Source organism: Lemur catta, chromosome 11 (genome assembly GCF_020740605.2).
Source record: "Lemur catta isolate mLemCat1 chromosome 11, mLemCat1.pri, whole genome shotgun sequence".
Classification (NCBI taxonomy): domain Eukaryota; kingdom Metazoa; phylum Chordata; class Mammalia; order Primates; family Lemuridae; genus Lemur; species Lemur catta.
In genome coordinates this window covers 73322752-73340843 of record NC_059138.1, presented here as the reverse complement: position 1 = coordinate 73340843, position 18092 = coordinate 73322752, and the positions used below count along the sequence as shown (strand labels likewise).

At 46.1% G+C, this 18092-nt stretch overlaps 2 protein-coding genes and 1 long non-coding RNA gene across 5 annotated transcripts in view; 2 read left to right on the top strand and 1 right to left on the bottom strand.

Moving 5' to 3' along the window:
* The window catches only part of HOXA3 (homeobox A3), a 45798-nt gene that overhangs the window by 15033 nt on the left and 12673 nt on the right, over positions 1-18092 (top strand). The window contains exons 3-4 of one of the 3 annotated variants that reach the window (XM_045564942.1): positions 10448-10626; positions 14847-14929. The gene's annotated coding sequence lies outside the window, so the exon portion shown is untranslated. Of the gene's footprint in view, positions 1-10447; positions 10627-12865; positions 13101-14846; positions 14930-18092 lie in introns of those variants that run through there. The other 2 variants (XM_045564944.1, XM_045564943.1) reach the window with 2 other exon arrangements.
* Positions 6711-8734, top strand: HOXA4 (homeobox A4). Its single transcript, XM_045564947.1, has 2 exons — positions 6711-7393; positions 7933-8734. The coding sequence occupies exons 1-2, from the start codon at positions 6766-6768 to the stop codon at positions 8271-8273; spliced, it is 969 nt and encodes a 322-aa protein (XP_045420903.1). The 5' UTR covers positions 6711-6765; the 3' UTR covers positions 8274-8734.
* On the bottom strand, positions 14608-17336 carry LOC123647479. Its single transcript, XR_006738247.1, has 2 exons — positions 17302-17336; positions 14608-15508 (listed from the first exon to the last, which is right to left on the bottom strand). It is a non-coding gene; the product is annotated as an uncharacterized LOC123647479 (long non-coding RNA).

Genomic DNA, 18092 nt, shown 5'->3' with positions numbered 1-18092 from the left:
ATCTCTGTCACAGAGGGCTTTATGAAGACATCCAGCCTCAGCCGGTGGCAGAAGTGTGTATGTGTGTGCTTCTACTCATCTTGTAAAAGGAGAAGGCAGCGGAAATGTGTGGGGGGCTTGTTTGTTTCCACAAGCTGAAGAGACAATATTTCCTGAACTATAAATATAATAGGAAGCTTCTGGTCACACTTACTTAGGGGTTTGTTAGGGTTTCCATGGTCTAATTTCACAACATTATGCTAAGATTCCTTTCTCCTGCTCTTCCCCTTGCTTCATTGTTGGTGGCTCTGGGAGAACAAGACAATTTCCTACCAAAAGCAGAGTCCTGTTCATTTGTTGAGTTTCTAAGAATATTATATCCAAATAATTAGTAAGGGAAAAGCAAACCACATCTTAAAAGATGTGCTATTAAAGAGGCAACCAACCCTTTTAGCTTAAAAGATGCCCTTCTTAGCCTCTCCTCTGCCTTGGCTGGGGGTCTGTCCATGGCTTGCCTACTATGGAGAGTGCAGAGCATTGTGGGCTCTATCCCTTTGGCTTCTAAGCAGGAATTTCCTTCCAGGCAATGACAAAACCTATAAACTGGGCTCCCAGGCAGGGCTGAGGGGGTCAGCCTAGCTCCCACCCACATAGGGGAGGGGATCCACAATCCTAGCCATCCTAAGCCCCACAAATAGAAGGTTTGCCCAGGTTTGTTTTGTTTTGGTGTTTTTCACAAAGAAATTTGTTCTTCTCCCACCAGGTCCCCTCCCCACAAAACAGTCTTTTCAATAATAATATTTGTTATGAAGGTTATTAGGTAATTATTGTGATTTTGTGAAGCAGCCCTTGCTGGAGGTGAAGTCTGTCATCGCCTAACAAATGACGCCCGCGCAGTTCACTGCCGGGTTAAGTAAATGCAGAGAAGATAAATCTGCACACCCTAGGAATCGCCAGCAGAGCACGCTTTAGTACAAGTTCACAGTCAACTCACCCGCCTGGGCCAGCTCTCTCTACAATTAGGGCTGCGTATTTATTTTTAAATAAAGGGAAAAAGTGTCTCCACCTCCCATTGCCTGCTTTCACCCATCTTCTCTTTTCTTTCGCTTTTTGCAAGGTTCTGCTGCTCTACTCCAAATTTTCCTTGTAAAATGGAATCATGAGTGATTTCAAGCTAATCTCATTCCTATCTAAGTGCTGACAAAAGGAGATAGGAGGCTGATTTGACAGGAAATACAGTCACAAATACAAAAATATCCAGTTCACCCTCTAATTCCAAATGGCACTGGTAGGAACAGGGTGTCCTGAGGTCCTAGAGGGCCCCTTCCCCCTGAAAGAAGAGGCTCAGCTTTGTATATCTTTGAGGTTAGTGCGTTACAACTGCAGGTCAAAAAGTTGAGGGTCAAAAGTTTACATTGTGCAGCACTCTTAGTCATCTGTCCAGACAGAGTTTGATGTCAATGTTGCGATCTTGACTATCAGCACAAAAGATAAAATGGCTCGGAGTGACGCGTGTATCACGGTATGGACTCCAGGTGAACTCTAGTGGTTGAATGACCTCAATTACGAAGGAAAGGATAGAAAATTCCTCTTTTTAAGAGTAATACATGCTGTATTTCATCTTGAATTATCGCTCCCATTCTGAAGGAATAGCAGCAGGTAAATAGGCATAGATTACTGAAACACCAACACCTTAGATGTTGGAGAACCAGGAGTCAGTCTGTGGGTTTGTCACAAAATGAAAATGCTCAGAATTCATCAATGTGTCTTTAGGAAATAATGTAGCAAGTTTCCAGTGTTCCATGGTATCTTCAAAGACAAGAGAATGGTGCAAGAAACCTTTATTTGAAAAAGGAGATTTCAATTGGCCAGGGTTTTTTTTCTTATATTTTTAGTATATATAATGACTCTTAAAAGTGTGTAAGAACAGGAGCAAAAACAGGCACAGCTTGCAAAATGTAATCTTTGCAATTTTCAAACATAGAAAATGGTTTTTCTGAAACTGCAACCCACTGGATGCAAAGGGTTCTCAGAGCGGGGAAGGGGAAGGAAAGAAGTGGAAACCCTCCTAAAAGGGACAGGATTTCCCCCTACACACACACTGCCACCACCAGTGATAAAATGCTTATTGGTGCCATGAAAATGTTCCTGTTTGAAAATTTTTGTTATGTTTACTATTAAACCATAACTGAATGTCAGAGAAATGCTATAATCTATAAGAGAATAACTAAACTGTAGAGAACGCAGAAAGGTGAAATCCACAAATGCCAAGCCACTTTGTAAGACCACCATGACAGACTTCTGTTCTCCAGAAAATACTTTTTAAAAATACATGTGGAATTAAAAGGAAAAAAGAGCTAAGGAGGGGGGAAGGCAAGTGAAGGAGGAAGGAGGAAGGGTGGGAGAGTAGAAAAGAAAGGGAATAGTGTGTTAAGGAAGCAGACTGGAACCATGCCTCATATGTGCATTGCAACTGAAGAGCTAAACAATATCTTATTTTTCATGTGTCTAGATTAGTTTTAATACAATCTATTTTCCTGGGGACATATTTTTCCTTCTCTATGTATTGACATTTGAGTGATCACTGAAAGGAAACAGAAAAGAGAAAGATAAAATATTTTCCCTAGGTTTTGCCTTTTAACTTCGGAGATAATTCAACTACTCAGAATATACACTCTTGCAGGAATGTTTAAGATCATCCCAGTGTATTCTGGTTGATTGGATTTAATGATGTCAGGTATGTTCAGTGGTAAAGTAAATATTTCCCAAACACCACCTTCATGGAAATAATCAGGGTGCTTCTACTGTGCAATGTGTAAGGTTTTCACTCTGGCCAAGAGCTTGGAGCCAAATGGGGGTTTGCCAGATGAAATAGAAGAAAGGAAACAACTGTGGTGATTGCTGTTACAGCAGTGAACACTTCAGCACATCTGGGCTAGTGAAATGAAGAAAACTGAAATCTCCTCTATTACTCACCAACACAATTGTGTCTCTTTGAGAAAAAAATTTTATTGTATTTTTTTGGTTAAAAACATATGCCACACCTTAGAAACATGTCAGCTTCAATAATCATAGACGCCACTTAGTCTTTAAAGTAAAAGAAAAGTACGTGCACAAGTTATTGTTTTTAGAGTGCTTACTTCTTTATTCAAAGGATTTCGATGTTTAGGCCTCTCAAACAATTCCAGTAAAAATTCATGTATAATCTCAATAAGAATTTCAGTCTTTATGCCTGGGTTGTGTTCATTATTTTAAACTACTACAAGGAAATTAGCCCCTAAACAATTAATTGGTCAAATGGCTGGTGAAATGTTGTTCCTCTAAAATCATGTGCCTAGTGTAGGTAAGGAGAAGCCCTCAAATGCCAGCATCAGGCATTTTGAAATTCTGCCATTCCCCTGTTTGGCTCCAGCGACATGCATCAGATAGAGAACAGTCTGGGGGACTCTCGCTCTAAAGAACAAAGGACAAATACAGTCAATACATTCCATAACGTTTACATTTCCTTTGCCTTTTCCCTTTGGTTTTTCCCAAGAACGAGTGACCTGGGCAAAGCACTCTGCTCTCTAAAAGACACTGTATAGACCTTTCAGAAGCGCAAAGTCCAAGGCCGAGGTGAACTTCAGGTCAGCGCGTCTAACAAATATGAAAATGTCGGCTGGTGAAGGGCGCGCCTTGTGATTTAACAAAGACTGTCAATGTGTAAGATTAATAAGAAACAAAATGCACACGGTGTCACTGTTCGGTCACTTTGAAACTTGGGACAGGGTTGCATTCAAGAGGGAAGGCAGTTACAAATATATTCAAAATGATTCAAATCAGATTCAAACCAAGCTGCAAACACTGCCTCCCTCTTGTCCTCCCTATCCCTCGGACTCCCTTCAGTCTCTTTCTCCATCTGGGATTCGAGGACATGATGAAAAGTTATTTCACTTAATGGGATTTTAAGAAAGCTTTTGTTGGGAATATATGCTATCCCTGCACGTGGAAACAAGCAAATGTGCTTACTAGTTTCCAAGGAAAGGATACCGTTTTCACCCTGCTTGAGACTGGAACCAGTTGGTGTGCGAAGATTAGCATGTTCCCTCTCTGCTCGATTTCAGGGTATCCCATCTTTTCTCGGTGAGATGTTGCTGGTAAACTTCAGTTTGTTTATTAATTGAGTTCCTTCCTGGCTTTATTTTGATGTCTTGGATCTTATGTAAAGACAATGGTGTTTTTCAAAAGATTATTTGATTCAATGGAATGATGGTATGGTTTGCAAAGAGAGATTGTGGCAGGTTCAGAAAAGGTACTGAGATTGTTTATTACAGCCATAAATCTTGCAGTAAAATGTCAAAATGTCCATGTGTGAGATAACACTTGGTGGTCCTGGCTCCGTTTGTGTTTATGATACGAACCGCAAAGACAAGTTACAGGCCTTGGGGGATTCTGTGTAAGCCCATCTTCCTAGTAGTAATAGAACCACACGAAACACAGGCACAGTTAACTCGTTTAGGTTAACCATATACAAAACAGTGCCCGTCTCGTTCACACTTAAAAATAGAAACTCAGTAGAAGGTTCTGAGGCTAAACAACATGAATTTTGTGTTTTAGTGTCTATAAATAATATTAAACAGACATAGTTAAGACCCCAGTATTCAAGGCTGATGACATGAGGAAGAGGGCAAGATTTCCTTGTCATGCTTTTCCTCCCCCTGAAGTTTAGAGAGCCCAGATTTGTAATACATATTATATATATATTATTTTTATTATATAGTGTGTGTATTTTTTTGGTTAGGGAGAGATATTGATTTAGGCAGCTATATCACAAACTAGATTTTCCCCCGAGTCCAGAGAGAGGATATCTAAAGATTACACTCAGCATTCATATCTGTCTGTGGCTCAGATTTCATTAAAAACAAGAAATTTTCAGGGTGCCTTATGTCAAAGAACAGTACTCTTCACACACACATACACGCAATGTGGAAAATCTCTTTGTACCACTTCAGGGTGATTCCAGTTAGAAGGCTAATATGATCCCTTTTTAAACCTCTTTTCCTAAATTAGTTTAAAGATTAGTCCCATATAATAGGCTTTATGTGGCTAAGCATTAAATGACTATCCATCAAATGGATATATTCCAGCATTTAGTAACTCATATGAGTAACCGATATAAATGAAGATAGAATTGACATTCCTTTTGAAGTGTCTCCAGTCTTAGGCTATAACTTTCCTTGTCTGAGTTCCAGATTCAGTTGTGAGAAGGCTGTTTATACTGCTGTTTGAAAAATCAACTAAGGTGCACCAGCTGAAAAATCCTTGCTTTGCATGCCAATATGAAAGTATTTTTAGAATGGTGACTATGCTAGTTTGCACTGTTTTAATCTAGGCTGCAGAGTAGAGAATCTAGGTGTGTCTGTTACTCAGAAAGGGAAAGTACACAGTACAAATAAGGCATCAGTATTTACTACAAAGATCAACATTAGGTAGAATTGATAAGTAATTTATTTGTTAATAATGGCATAATTAGCTTACCCATCAAATTTCAATTACCAAATGGCAGGCAACAGTCCCCTCTCCCTCCTTTCCGGAGCTACTGATATCGTTAATATGCTAATTTTCAGCAATTCAGAAATTATAGACTGCCCTGTAAATATAACTCTAGCCTCATACAGCCTGAGAAAGCAGCATCCAAAAGAGAAAACATAAAATTCTTAGCTGGAAAAACCCTTCAGCGATCAGACCCCAGCAGGCAAGGTATTTATTCTATCCTTAGCTTGTTTTTGTTTGGGGATTGTTCTGAAATAGGAAGTTACTGGTTTCAAAGCTCGGATTTCTGGAGGCGTCGCTTTTATCCATTCCCATCGTTAAGGCACCTCCTCTCCCACAATCACACCCAGTAAACGCGGGCATACTTAGCTCACATCGTCATCTCCATCAAATTAGATGCTATTAGGAAGGGTCCAAATTTTCTTAGGGGAAAAAACCAAAAGATAAAGGTTAAAAAGAAGGGGGGAGAAAAGGGTCCATACGGTCATATTAGAAATCCTTGGGTCGATTTCTCTCGGCTTCCCACCCACCCATCCTTTGCGGCTCCCGCCAAGCACTGGCTCTCCAGCAGATGCAGCAGTAGTAGCAGGGTGTGGGGAAGGGATTCAGCTAAGAAAAGGGTCTACTGGCCATTCCAGGGCCTGGATAAAAAACAGGATGCCCCTTCGTCCCAACGCTCTTCCCTCCCCTACACCCCAGCCGGCCTCGAACCCTGGGGAAAACGGGAAGCCTGGCTGGGCTGGGCCCTAAGTCAACTCTGAGTCGCGGTCGCCTGGCTGCCCGGAGGAGTAGGCCAGGAGTAGGGCATGCACAGGGCCTGAGAGGACCTACAGCTTGGCAGGGCCCGAATTTCCAGCGGGAAGCAAAGTTGGGGGGGCTGGGGCCCAAAGCGCTCGCTGCCCCCCCCCTTCAGCCCCGGGGCCGGACAGCGGCATCCATCACGCACCCGCGCGTTTCCTGATCCGGGTCCGCGCGCGCGGTGCGCCCATTGGTGAGGGCGTTGCACGTGGGGCACGGGGCGGGGCGCGCGCGGGGCTGAGGCGGAACGCGCGCGCACATGGGCGGGGGAGGAGCGGCGCGAACTTTGGTAGCGGCGTCGGCGGGAGGGGGAGGGGTGGGCACTTGACAGCGGGGGGAAGGGAAGGGCGCAGAGGAAAGGGGGATGGGAAGCGAGGCAAGAGGGGGAGGGGCCTCAGCGAGCCCAGAAAAAACGACAACGCGAGAAAAATTAGTATTTTTGCACTTCACAAATTAATGACCATGAGCTCGTTTTTGATAAACTCCAACTACATCGAGCCCAAGTTCCCTCCCTTCGAGGAGTACGCGCAGCACAGCGGCCCGGGCGGCGGAGACGGTGGCCCGGGCGGGGGCCCAGGCTACCAGCAGCCCCCGGCGCCGGCGACCCAGCACCTGCCGCCGCAACAGCCCCAGCTCCCTCACGCGGGCGGCAGCCGCGAGCCCCCAGCCTCCTACTACGCGCCGCGGGCCGCCCGCGAGCCCGCCTACCCCGCAGCCGCGCTCTACCCCGCGCACGGTGCTGCCGACACCGCCTACCCCTATGGCTACCGTGGCGGCGCCAGCCCTGGGCGGCCGCCGCAGCCTGAGCAGCCCCCAGCGCACGCCAAGGGCCCTGCGCACGGCCTGCATGCGAATCATGTCCTACAGCCCGGGCGGCAGCCCCGGCCGCCGCCTCCCCCGCCGCATCCCGCGGCGGCCCCCGCGCCCCCGCGGCGCTGCGAGGCTACTCCCGCCACCCCAGGCGTCCCGGCAGGGGGCAGCGCCCCCGCGTGCCCTCTGCTCTTGGCCGACAAGAGCCCGCCGGGCCTGAAGGGCAAGGAGCCTGTGGTGTACCCCTGGATGAAGAAGATCCATGTCAGCGCCGGTACGTGGCGCCGCTGGGGAAGCGCGGAAGGGCGGACTGGGGCCAGGTCTGGGTTCCAGGGTCGGGGCGGGGGGTCAGGGGAAGGGGGCTTCGGGAGGTGAGCCCCCATCTGGCCTGGGCGGCAGTGGGATGTGGGTATGTGAGCGCCAGCCAGCCGCCTGATCCCAACGTGAGAACCCTTTTGTACCCAGGGTCCCTTTATCGGGAGATTTACGAGACGCCAAACTGTTAGGGCAGTAATTATAGCCCCCATAAATTTAATTGCCCTGGCAGAGGCTTCAGGCCATGTGTCTTTGAAGCTTTTCTTCAGCCCCAATGCCCAGCACCGTTCTTTATGGCTCTCGGGTGTTTCCCGTTGTCAATAGCCTGTGAAACATTTTCTTTGCTGTTTTATGTATCTTGCGTGAACTTGGTGTCAGGTTATTATATAATGATTATGTCCAATTGCTCTTCCCCACCCCACCTTCTCTCTCCTCCTCCTTTCCCTCTCTTCCACTCCCTCCTCCTTGGCCTTCTCCTTCGGGGTTCTGGGCATTCAGTCAACCCCAGTTATAACGGAGGGGAGCCTAAGCGTTCTCGAACCGCCTACACCCGGCAGCAGGTCTTGGAGCTGGAGAAGGAGTTCCACTTTAACCGCTACCTGACCCGGCGGCGCCGCATCGAGATCGCCCACACGCTCTGCTTGTCCGAGCGCCAGGTCAAGATCTGGTTTCAGAACCGGAGGATGAAGTGGAAGAAAGATCACAAACTGCCCAACACCAAGATGAGATCCTCCAACTCGGCCTCTGCCGGCCCACCAGGGAAAGCACAAACTCAGAGCCCGCATCCCCATTCTCACCCCCACCCGGGCACCTCCACACCCATTCCCTCCTCCATATAATCTTCTAGAAATCTAGACCGGTGTGTCTCCCTTACCTGCTTTTCTCCTCTCTTTTCCTGCCCCTTTTCTCATCCATCTCTCCCCATCTGGACCATAATAGACACCAAAACAAAACCCAGCTTAGTGAAAAGGATAACCAAAAAGAAGAAATTATCTGCGTAAGAGTTTGTGCTGATTGCCACCCAAGAGAGGACAATTGTCCAGGATGCTGGCTGGTAGAACAACCTGCAGGCTCGAATAAGGCTGTCAGGTTTGGATACCTAAGAAGGACCATTTGCTATGGAATACTTTTGAGATGGCTAAAGTCAGCTGGACAGCCCATGCTGACTGGGGGACATGTACTTGTATATTTGTTGCAAGCAGAAGAAAACACACCCTTTCCTCACCTTTCTTACCTCCTTCTCCCCTCTTAAGGCAGCTCATACAAGCTTGTATTGAACTGAATAAATGAGTAGACATTGTGGGCCTCACAAGATTATTTAATTCTCAAAATGTGTAGACCTTGATGGTAGGTGTGACATGTTAGTTTCCCTTCCTTGCATTTATTTAAGATATTGTTATAGAGATATTGTTGTCCAATTCTGGGGCACAATCTTGGGGGAGAAGGGAGTTCATTGAGATCTATATGGAACTGTACAAATTGTGATATGGCTATATAGAAAGCCATATGCTAAGAATAAACTCCATTTAAAAAAACATTAAAAATCTAAGACAGATTTGTGTGTTTTATAAGCTTTTCATTAAGAAAACAAAAGTCCTCTGGATTGAGATGCTTGACCTTGAAATGTAAAAACCTTGTAGATGGCTTGGATTGTGTTCGCTAGGATTCTGACTGCTCACATGATGTGTGTGTGTGTGTGTGTGTGTGTGTGTGTGTGTGTGTTGTTCAACTTGAGCTGAACTCTTGTCAGGCTTGACCCACTGTGGAAAAGTTCCAAAAAGCAGGGAGGCTCTTGAGCTCTGAGAGGGCTCCTCTTCTTCCCAAACTTGGCTAGGCTTTCAGGCTTCAAGTCTCTGTAAGGCATAGAAACATGTCCTTCCCTGCAATGAAAGCTGAAACCATGCAGTGCTGCAGGCCCAGGAGTTTCTGCAGCTGTTCTACACACTGAACTCTGAGCACACTTGGAAAGAAGTGGTCCCTTTGGTATTTATTGCACCTTCACACTTAATCTGCCTGTTTCCCTGGAGATAAAAAAATAGTTTGTACAAAGGGTTGAGATTGTTTTTTATTTCTTAGCTGTTCTTGAGGTCCTCTTCAGTAACTACAGCTTGAGAATTTTTGTTTGTTTGGTTTTTTCTCTTTTTTGAAGGAATAGCTTTCAAAATAAAGTGAATTTTCCCAGTATACTCTCCAAAGTTTCTTCTGAGGAAAGAAAAAGCATAATGATACCCCAAAATTCACCCCAAGCAAAGTAGACCTGGGAGAGTTCACTGCTGGAAGAAAGCCAATCTGTGAACTGGGGTCACTTTCCTCAAATTGTCTGTGATCTTTCTGCTCAATCCCAGATATCTAGATCCAAAAGGTTGAAAATCAAAACCCATTTCTCAATCTCCTTATCCCTAGTATTTGTTTACTGATTTAGACTTGGTGCTCACTGCAGGGAATACCCTGCAACAAGATACAGAAAACCAATGCACACTAGCTCCATAATATTAGAACTGTCACCTGGCCTTTAAAAGTGTAGTTTTCAGGTCATGTAGTAATTTTAGCAAAGACAAAAGGGGATACTCAATTACCTCTGCAATATCAGAGGAATTTTAAACACATTTTTTCATCAGTGGAAAAAAACGCTTTAGCCGGTGTCAGTGCGGGTACTTCTTTCACCCTGCTGCTCTGTGTGTGATAGGGACAAGGGTGATCAGTTCTGTACCTACAGACAAACTAGAGTTGAGAAAAATGATGGACACTAGTCTCTAAGGGGCCAAGAAAATTCAGGGGCAAACAAATACACACACGCTTTCCTAAGTCAGGGCAAACCTGGCATAAAGCACATTTTATAAGGTGTGAACGGGTGCCAAGGATTTCTGGAGGCAGTGCAACTGCTGCTGAAACTTATTAACTCTCCCCCCACTACACGCACTTGTAAAACGAAATTAAATCACGCTGAAAATAGCAATTTTCCCAGGAATCATTAATCACCTCATACAATAAATACTTCTTTGTAATTCAACAGCAATTCTGAAAGGCATTCTCTGGGAAAAGTCTGTGGAGGAGAGAGGGATCTTCTTGCAAATAATGTGGTTTCGGGCAAAGACGCAGCATCTTGGCTGTCTGCTAAAAAAAAATGCCTAGACTCTTGGAAATTGAGTGTCAAGCTGCAAAATCTCAAATGGCATATTGTCATCATTTAAGGTAAATTCTTATATTTCTTCTTTGTGGGGAAGGGGATGGGGACATTCATTAGCTTCACGCTGCTGGAGGCAGCTTATATGGGGATGAAGGGAGTGACTTTCTTTCACTTGCTTTTATGGTCTATCCAGAAAAGGAAGAGAGAGGATGGATATAGTTTTTCTGATATTCCATGACAAAATGGCATTTTTGTCCAAATTATATTGGTTATTAAGGTATTGGCTAGTTTTACAAAACCAAAATTATTGAAAGTGATCCAAATGATCATGTCATTTCTTCATGGTGTTTTGCCTGTTTCAGATTTGGCCTTTAAGGGAGCTTGTTTTAACAGATTAGAAAATCCCACTTTGTGCTTCAAAATCGTGCATTGTCTGCCCTTTGCTAGGGCAACCATAAGAGTTCACCAAGAGGACAAATTTTCTATCTCATTAATTGTTTTTTTTTTTTTTTAAGCAAACCCTACTGGCCCGTCAAACCCTTGACCTTTAAAGACAGTATTTTGTGTGAGTTCTATAATTCTCCTACCAAAATGATGCTTACGAATTTTCTCCTCTCTTTCCTCCCCTCCTCCCTCCAGTACACACTCATCTGCTTTAGTCACAGAGCCAAGCTGTGCATGACTTGGGAGATAAAAGTTTTGTCAACATCTGAAATCAACCTAAATCGGATAGGAGACACTTTAATGGTCACAGTTTGAATTAAGCACTTAACATTCTCCCCCTTGAAGAAAAATGGCACTTTGCAGGCTTTCTTCCCTAGTTTTGCTGAAATCTACGACATACCCGGTGTTTTATTACAGCAGGCATTCAACTGTGACAGGCATAGTAGAGTACTTAATACCCAGGATGGAGCTCATGGGAAGATTACCTAGATATATGGGGTGGGGGGCCTTTGCACAGCTTTTCCGACTTTATACCCAGCTGTCCCAGTGTGCCCCACTCCCTTACATCTCAGCCTCCTCCCCATGGGGTTCCTATCACCATCTCACCATCTCTCCTCTGTCCCCTTGTTCCCCGAAGCTTCCAAACTCTGCTGCTCTTCTCACTGTTGCCTTCCTTCTAGCAGTTCCAACACAGAAGTGGATCAGGGACTCTTTAGAATGGAAAAAAAGAAGAACGCCAAAGAATCAATGCAGCAACAGAAACCTGGGGCTTCCCATGGAATGAGTGGCTTCTGTGCAGGCAATATGCTTGCTGTCCTTGGCACTCCCTGGGTCTCCACATCCCTAGATGCAGTCCTATACTATAGGAGAACACAGGCTCATCTTTCTCAGTTGTGGCTTCTGTTGCTCCTCCTCTGTATTACACACTGGCCCAAGAATAACCTTGCTTTGTGTCTCAAAAAGTATGGGCTGGAAAAAATAGAAGAAGGAAGAGAATATACATCTCTTGATGGCATCAGGGAGGCTGCTGTGGCTCTTAAAACCTTCTAGTCTTAAACTTCTGGCTTGGAACTCTGGCATCTCTTCTTCTGAAGGCTCCAAACTCATGGAGCACCCTCCTGTCCCCAACCCTTTCAGGCCAGCCTCACTGTCTTTGGGATTGATTCCTGGGGCTGAAAAAAAATCCCATATTGAAAGAGTGTCCAAGGTGAAAGACCAGGAGGCCATTTGGGTTCAACCTTCACAGTTTACAGATAAAAAAACTGAGGCAGCTGAATAATTCCCACCCCCATGTTCATTATATTAATAAGTATGTAGGTTGAATGGAACCTTTGGTCTCACCCCATGGGGTGAGTGCATGGACATCTTTCCTCTTTGGAAGCTATTCTGCTGGGAATGGATGCATGTATCTAGACTTACACTTCACGTGAATGGTCACAGGTGTGTTCAGCCAGGAAAGAAGGGAAGGGTGGGTTCTTGCCTGATGAGCCATCAAGCTACCTGGGGAGATTTTGTAACCAAACCACCCTAGTGATGGCAGACAGGAGGGCTGACCACTAGGCTCAGGAAGGGATGGATGTCAGGGTGCCTGGGAGAGCAGTGGGCTCCCCACTGTCCACAACGCTCATAATCACAGAATGATTAATGCTGCTATGCTCGCCCCGGTATTTTGATGGTGGTCACTTGCCCCAAATCAGAGCAAGGGTGAATGTGTTCCTGAGGCCTGGGGAACAAAAAAGCCAACCAAGGACCCTGGTTGCAGCTGATAAAGGTGTAGTGGCTGTTGGAGGGAGATATTGAAATTGTAATCTTTGAGGTCACGTGACTCATTAAATAATTAATGCAGACCGTCAGGAATGGATCGGAGTCGTCAGGGCCTCACTAGGAATGAATCTCTCAGAAGTGAGACTCCAACTTCCTATTTGGTTTTTTAAAACACACACTCTCAGATTTATCTCCAAAGGCTTTTAACTTCTTGAGGAAGGCAAGAGAGAGCTCTTCAGCGGGCAGGACCGAGCCAGCAGGCCCTCACTGGGGCTTGGGGCTTTTTCCGCAGGGTTTCTGCGAGTCCGGGAGCGCGCCGTGTCGGGGAAACGTGAGTTCGGGCTTGGGTTTTCTGCGGTCACATCTTGGCTTTGGTGATGAAGTGGGACGGATGCGCAGACAGTTGGTAATGTTCTGATTCACGCTGGGGAAGGCTGCACAGATACCACAGGACGGGTGCGCGGCTTTGTTCAATTTTCCCGGCGTTCATAAATCACTCGCGCCGGGCGAGCGAGGGAGCAAGCGAGCGCCAAAAACGCGGAGAGAGAGGCCACAGCGGCGGCGGCGGCCATTGCAGAGCGAAAGACCTGGGCAACATCTCCCTGTGACTCATTAGTCCGAACGATTTATGGGGAACAGCAACCACGAATATTAGACTTGGGGAGAAGGAAATAGAAAAAATTATAACAACCATAATAATTACAGTACTCCTAAGCGTCGCGCGGGGTGGTGGCATAGTGGATTTTTCTGGGGCGAAGTTGAGTGGCAAAGTGCAGGATGGCTGAACCCACCTTGCTTGGGGTCACGCCAAGACTTCCAAGGCCAGGGGGCGCTCCCTTTGGGGATACAGACGGCAGATTTGGGCAAGAGAAAGGGATGCAGGAATTCTGAGTCCCATTTTGAAGGCATGTGGGGGCTGCAGGTCAGCAGTGACAGAGGGCAGTTGCTGGTTTGCGGCCACTTGTTCACCGTGCTAAGGGACTCCTCAGCTATTTGATAGCCCCTCTTGGTGCCATCAACAGGATTGCATGGACCCAGAGCAGACAGCAAAGGACTGGTTTAGGGCAGGCTGGAGTTTGGGGAGGCTACCTGGGTCTGGGTGAAGGAGCAGTGGGAGCAAGACTAGGTCTGTGCAAGCAAAGGGCCCTTCAGAGTCCCTGTGGAGGGGACAAGTTCTCCAAGGCAGGACCCTGCTCAAGGCACGATTCTTTGCCTCTTCCCCAGTGTCTCCCACCCCAGAAAAGTTGGCTGACAGCCTGATGACCATTTGATGATTAGAGGGCAAGAGAGGGTTGCAAATATTGTGAGGGATGAGATTGCAGCAGAATTAGGGCACGGAACCTACTTTTGCCTGCTGCATAGGCAGGGCAGGATCAGACCCCCTGATCTGGTATTGTCCAGTGCCTGCATTCTTCCAGTTTCCAGCAGCCTTAGTTGGCCTGCTCTGAGAGACTGAGGCTGTGGTCGTCCTGCCAGCCCACTAGGACCAAGAAGTGAGCGCTCATGACTTGAATGAACCAGAAGACAAAACCTCTCAAGACAGCCTCCTGCCCATGGACTGAGCCCGGGTCTGATTTTGCGCCAACAGAAATGAGCACTATTAGTGAGGTTTCAGGAGACTCTGTGATTGAATGCTCCCAGACAAGGCTTCCCTTTGTTAGGAAAAGAAAATAAAGCCAGCATTCACATCCTCCAAGTTGGGGTGCGTGAGGAGCTCTCCGAGAGGAGCCCACACCATCAGCGAAGCCTCTTCCACCTTCCCATCTTCCTTCGTCTGGTCCATTTTCTTTCCCCTTTCCCTTCCTCCTCCCCAAGAAAGAAAAAGGAGAGAATGTGGGTTCAGAGATGGAGTATGCATTTATTTTTCAAAAATAAATCACTATCTTCGGGCCATTTGTAGAATGGAACATTTCAAGCAATGAGTGCGCCGCATGGACGAGTGCCCTGGCGACTCCTCCGTGTCCGCGTCACCCCCGGGGCCACCTTGGCGCCCGCGCGGGCCGCGCTTCCCACTCCGGTCCTCCGACTCCCTTCCCTCACAGCCACCGTTCACCCTCTGCTGTTTATTTGTCTGCAGAGCGTCTGGACACCAGAAAAGGCGATTCCCTGAGCGCCTGGAGTTGGAGACAATTCCTGGTTCAGATTTAAACATCTTTGGAGGTAAGCGCTGTGCCAGAACTCTTCGCTGTGCGGGACTTTGCAACAGGGCGCTGGGAGGAGTTTCCCCTTCAGGGCTCCTGGCAACTGCAGCCGGTTGAAGGAGGTTCTGGTCAATATTTAACTTCGGTGGAGTTTGGAGTTGGAGTCCCTTCAGCAGCATGCCTGGAGAATGCGGGGCTTCGGGCAGACAAAGAAAGAGTCTACCTCAGCCTGGGCCTTAGGCCGAAGCAGCGGTTGCAGAAGCCAAAGATGGGGTGGGGGCAGTCAGAGGAGGTGTGTTTGTTTCTTCCTGCAAGCCCCAAACAAACCACTACACGGAACAGCAGGGCAAAAGCAAGTAGAGGCCACGGGCGCAGCAGCCGCTGCGTGGGCCGCTCTCCTTGTCGACTGCGGAGGCTGTGAGTTAGGAAATTGTTGCCAGTACCAGCTCTCTTTTGAGGAAAAGTTGTGTAACCACCTTGCAGTTTCTCCGATCCTTTTGCCTTTCCTGGGCATGAGAGAATTTGCTGTATTTCGAGCCTTTAGGCCTTCGCAGGCAGCGGGTCTTTTTCCTTCATCAGGGCTGATCCGCACTTCTTCCTACGGGAAAAGCACCATATTCTATGTCTCGGCGTTTTCTTTTCCTATTTGGAACATGGGAAAACTCTTTAAAATTCTTTTCAAGTTCTGGCTTAATTTGTTCTCTTAGTTTGGGATGCAGCGAGGTAATTACTGTGGTTTATTACCTTGTAAAAGATCCATAAATTACGTGCCTGTTTGGGGGAGGGGCTGCTGAAATAGCATTCAGAAGCTGGTATTAACGAATGAGTTTGCTTTGTTTTTTCAGGAATTACTACTTTTTAAAAACTTTAGAGATTTTGTTTTCTATTTCTTAGACCTCAGTCTTCCCTAAAATTGCTCCTAAATAGATACCAGGTTGTTAATTAATTGCAACATGCTAGTCAGTGGTGTTCTAAAACTGATATGGTATTCTGGATGCAATTATTATTTTATCCAATAGGAAGTAAACAGTAATAGTAAAGCTGGGTTGCTTTATCAGCTACTGTATATGTGTTTATATCAAATATAGATGGAACATTTCAGGAATTTGCAACTCAGTGTGTATATATGATTTTCATCTCTTCAAACAACAGAACAATTGCATGTATAAATAGTTGCAGGAGTTTGGGGCCATCTGTATAATAGGATAGATATATATATTTACATGTGTCCAGAGAACTTGGAGCCCATTTGTACACAGTTGCACCCACAGGAAATATCTCATGTTAAATAATAATCTATCATCTACACGTGTGTGTGCACACACACACAGGGGGCTAAGAGAGCCTTACCTGATGCTGAGTAGAAAACCCACTAGACTTAGCTAAAGGGCCAAAAATGTTAAGTGTATTTTTGATAGAGAAATCAGATTGCAGTGTTTGAGTACAGATACATCTAATCTGCCAACAGCTTTGCAAATATTGACTAACGGTCTGTATCCTTGGTTGCCTGCTCCTTCCAAGCCAACTTTCCCTCTATTTTGGCTCTGGTGGCCTGGACCACATTGTGGGTCCCAGCCCTGGCTAGGTCGGAGGCCAGAGGAGTGAGTAAAGGGAGACTGGCAGCTGGATTTTTAAACAGCCCATAGCTTTGCTCCAGGAAAATGGATTTTAGAGTGGTGAAGGAGAACTCTCAGCTGCTGATTCCCTAGATGTGTTGCCCAGGCCAAAATCTCTCTTAGGGAAGCTGTTTTTTTTAACCTCAGAAGTTAAATTTCCTTTGACTTCTCAGGTTTTTCCCTTCTCATCCTACCAAATCACCCCATCCCACCCCAAGTCGTTAATGTTAATTGTTAAACAGCAGTTGGAACATTAACTGGGATGTTAGCAGTGGTATGGAGGTTCCAACCTGGAGGTGAGATGCCTCTGGGCCTTGCTGGCATTAAGGCATTTTTCTGAAGCAGTACCAAGGACTTCTCCCATTGATTTATGACCTCATGAGTTTCTATTTGCTCAAGACTGTTCTGAGAGTTCTGAAGGGGGCCCCTTCTTATCTTTGAGTTGATACATCTCCAGAAATTTGGGGAGGAGAGTTGCCAGTAACTGGGCAATACTTCTAGGTTCTTTTTTATAGTATCTGGAGGGCACAATATGAATGATTAGGGAGGGCATAAAGAGAGAGAGGTCAGTAAGAATTAGAGGACTGAGATCATGGGGGACAGGAGAATGCTTTTTGAAAACCAGCCTTTGATCCCTTTCTCCCATCTCCCAAACCTGAGAAAGGCAGGTTTTTCACTTCGGGTTCTTATTTTCCAGCTTGTGACTGAGATGGGAGCTAGGTAAGTTCCTTCTCCCAGCTATAACACAAACAGAACCTTATTGGAATACTGCTACCAGTTTAGGTGTGGTCTTGCTTCCATGGGATTAGGTCTCCTCTTTTATTGCCCTTCTGATTTGGATTCCCCAAGACCAGGCCTCCTTACATTCTCATCAGACCCCTTCTGCTTCCCTGCAAGGGAATAGAGTAGGGAAAGAATTATACACAGCCTCCTGCAGCTGCTTCAAGTGAGTCCTCACACTTAGCCAGCTGAAGACCTACTCTCAAGGAACAAAAGAATATGGTATGAGGATCTTACCAGCCTCAAAGCACTCTCCAAGTTCAGAAACTAAGACCAGAAGAGAGGAACATTTTAGACAGCTGGTGAAAAAGTGCAGTGTTGAAATCAGTGGGCAGTGTCACCAAGCAGAAGGCAGCAGTAGGGGTAGAACAAGGGTGGGTGCAGCTTATTTTAGTCAGATTCCTTCCAGGCAGAGTTGGTTCTCTGCTGGCTCTCTGCTTAAGACTGTTCTGAGAGTTCTGAAGGGAGCCCCTTCTCATCTTTCAGTTGATGTTTCTGCAGAGACTTGGCAGGGGCTGGGGGGGAGAGTTTGCTGATGGACTTAGAATTGTCTTAGGGGAGGGTGGATAGATAGACCTGCCTGTAAGGAGAGTCCCAGGTTCTCTTGTAGGTTAACTTAAGGGACTCCAGTGAAGGTTGTTCCATTTTTTTCTCTAGCAGAGACAATTAGATCATTTCCTCTGACATTTTTCATCTTTAGAAAACTATAATTTCATGTATCACTTAGCTATGCACTGAGGAAATGTGTAAGTACAGCTTTGGCCAGGGCACTAGGTCCTTCCAGAC

What these genes read in the sequence shown, in the direction of transcription:
- HOXA4 (XM_045564947.1), top strand. Translation starts at nt 6,766, where the DNA reads ATGACCATGAGCTCGTTTTTGATAAACTCCAACTACATCGAGCCCAAG. An exon ending in GAAGATCCATGTCAGCGCCG is followed by an intron (nt 7,394 to 7,932) that starts GTACGTGGCGCC and finishes CTGGGCATTCAG; the next exon opens with TCAACCCCAGTTATAACGGA.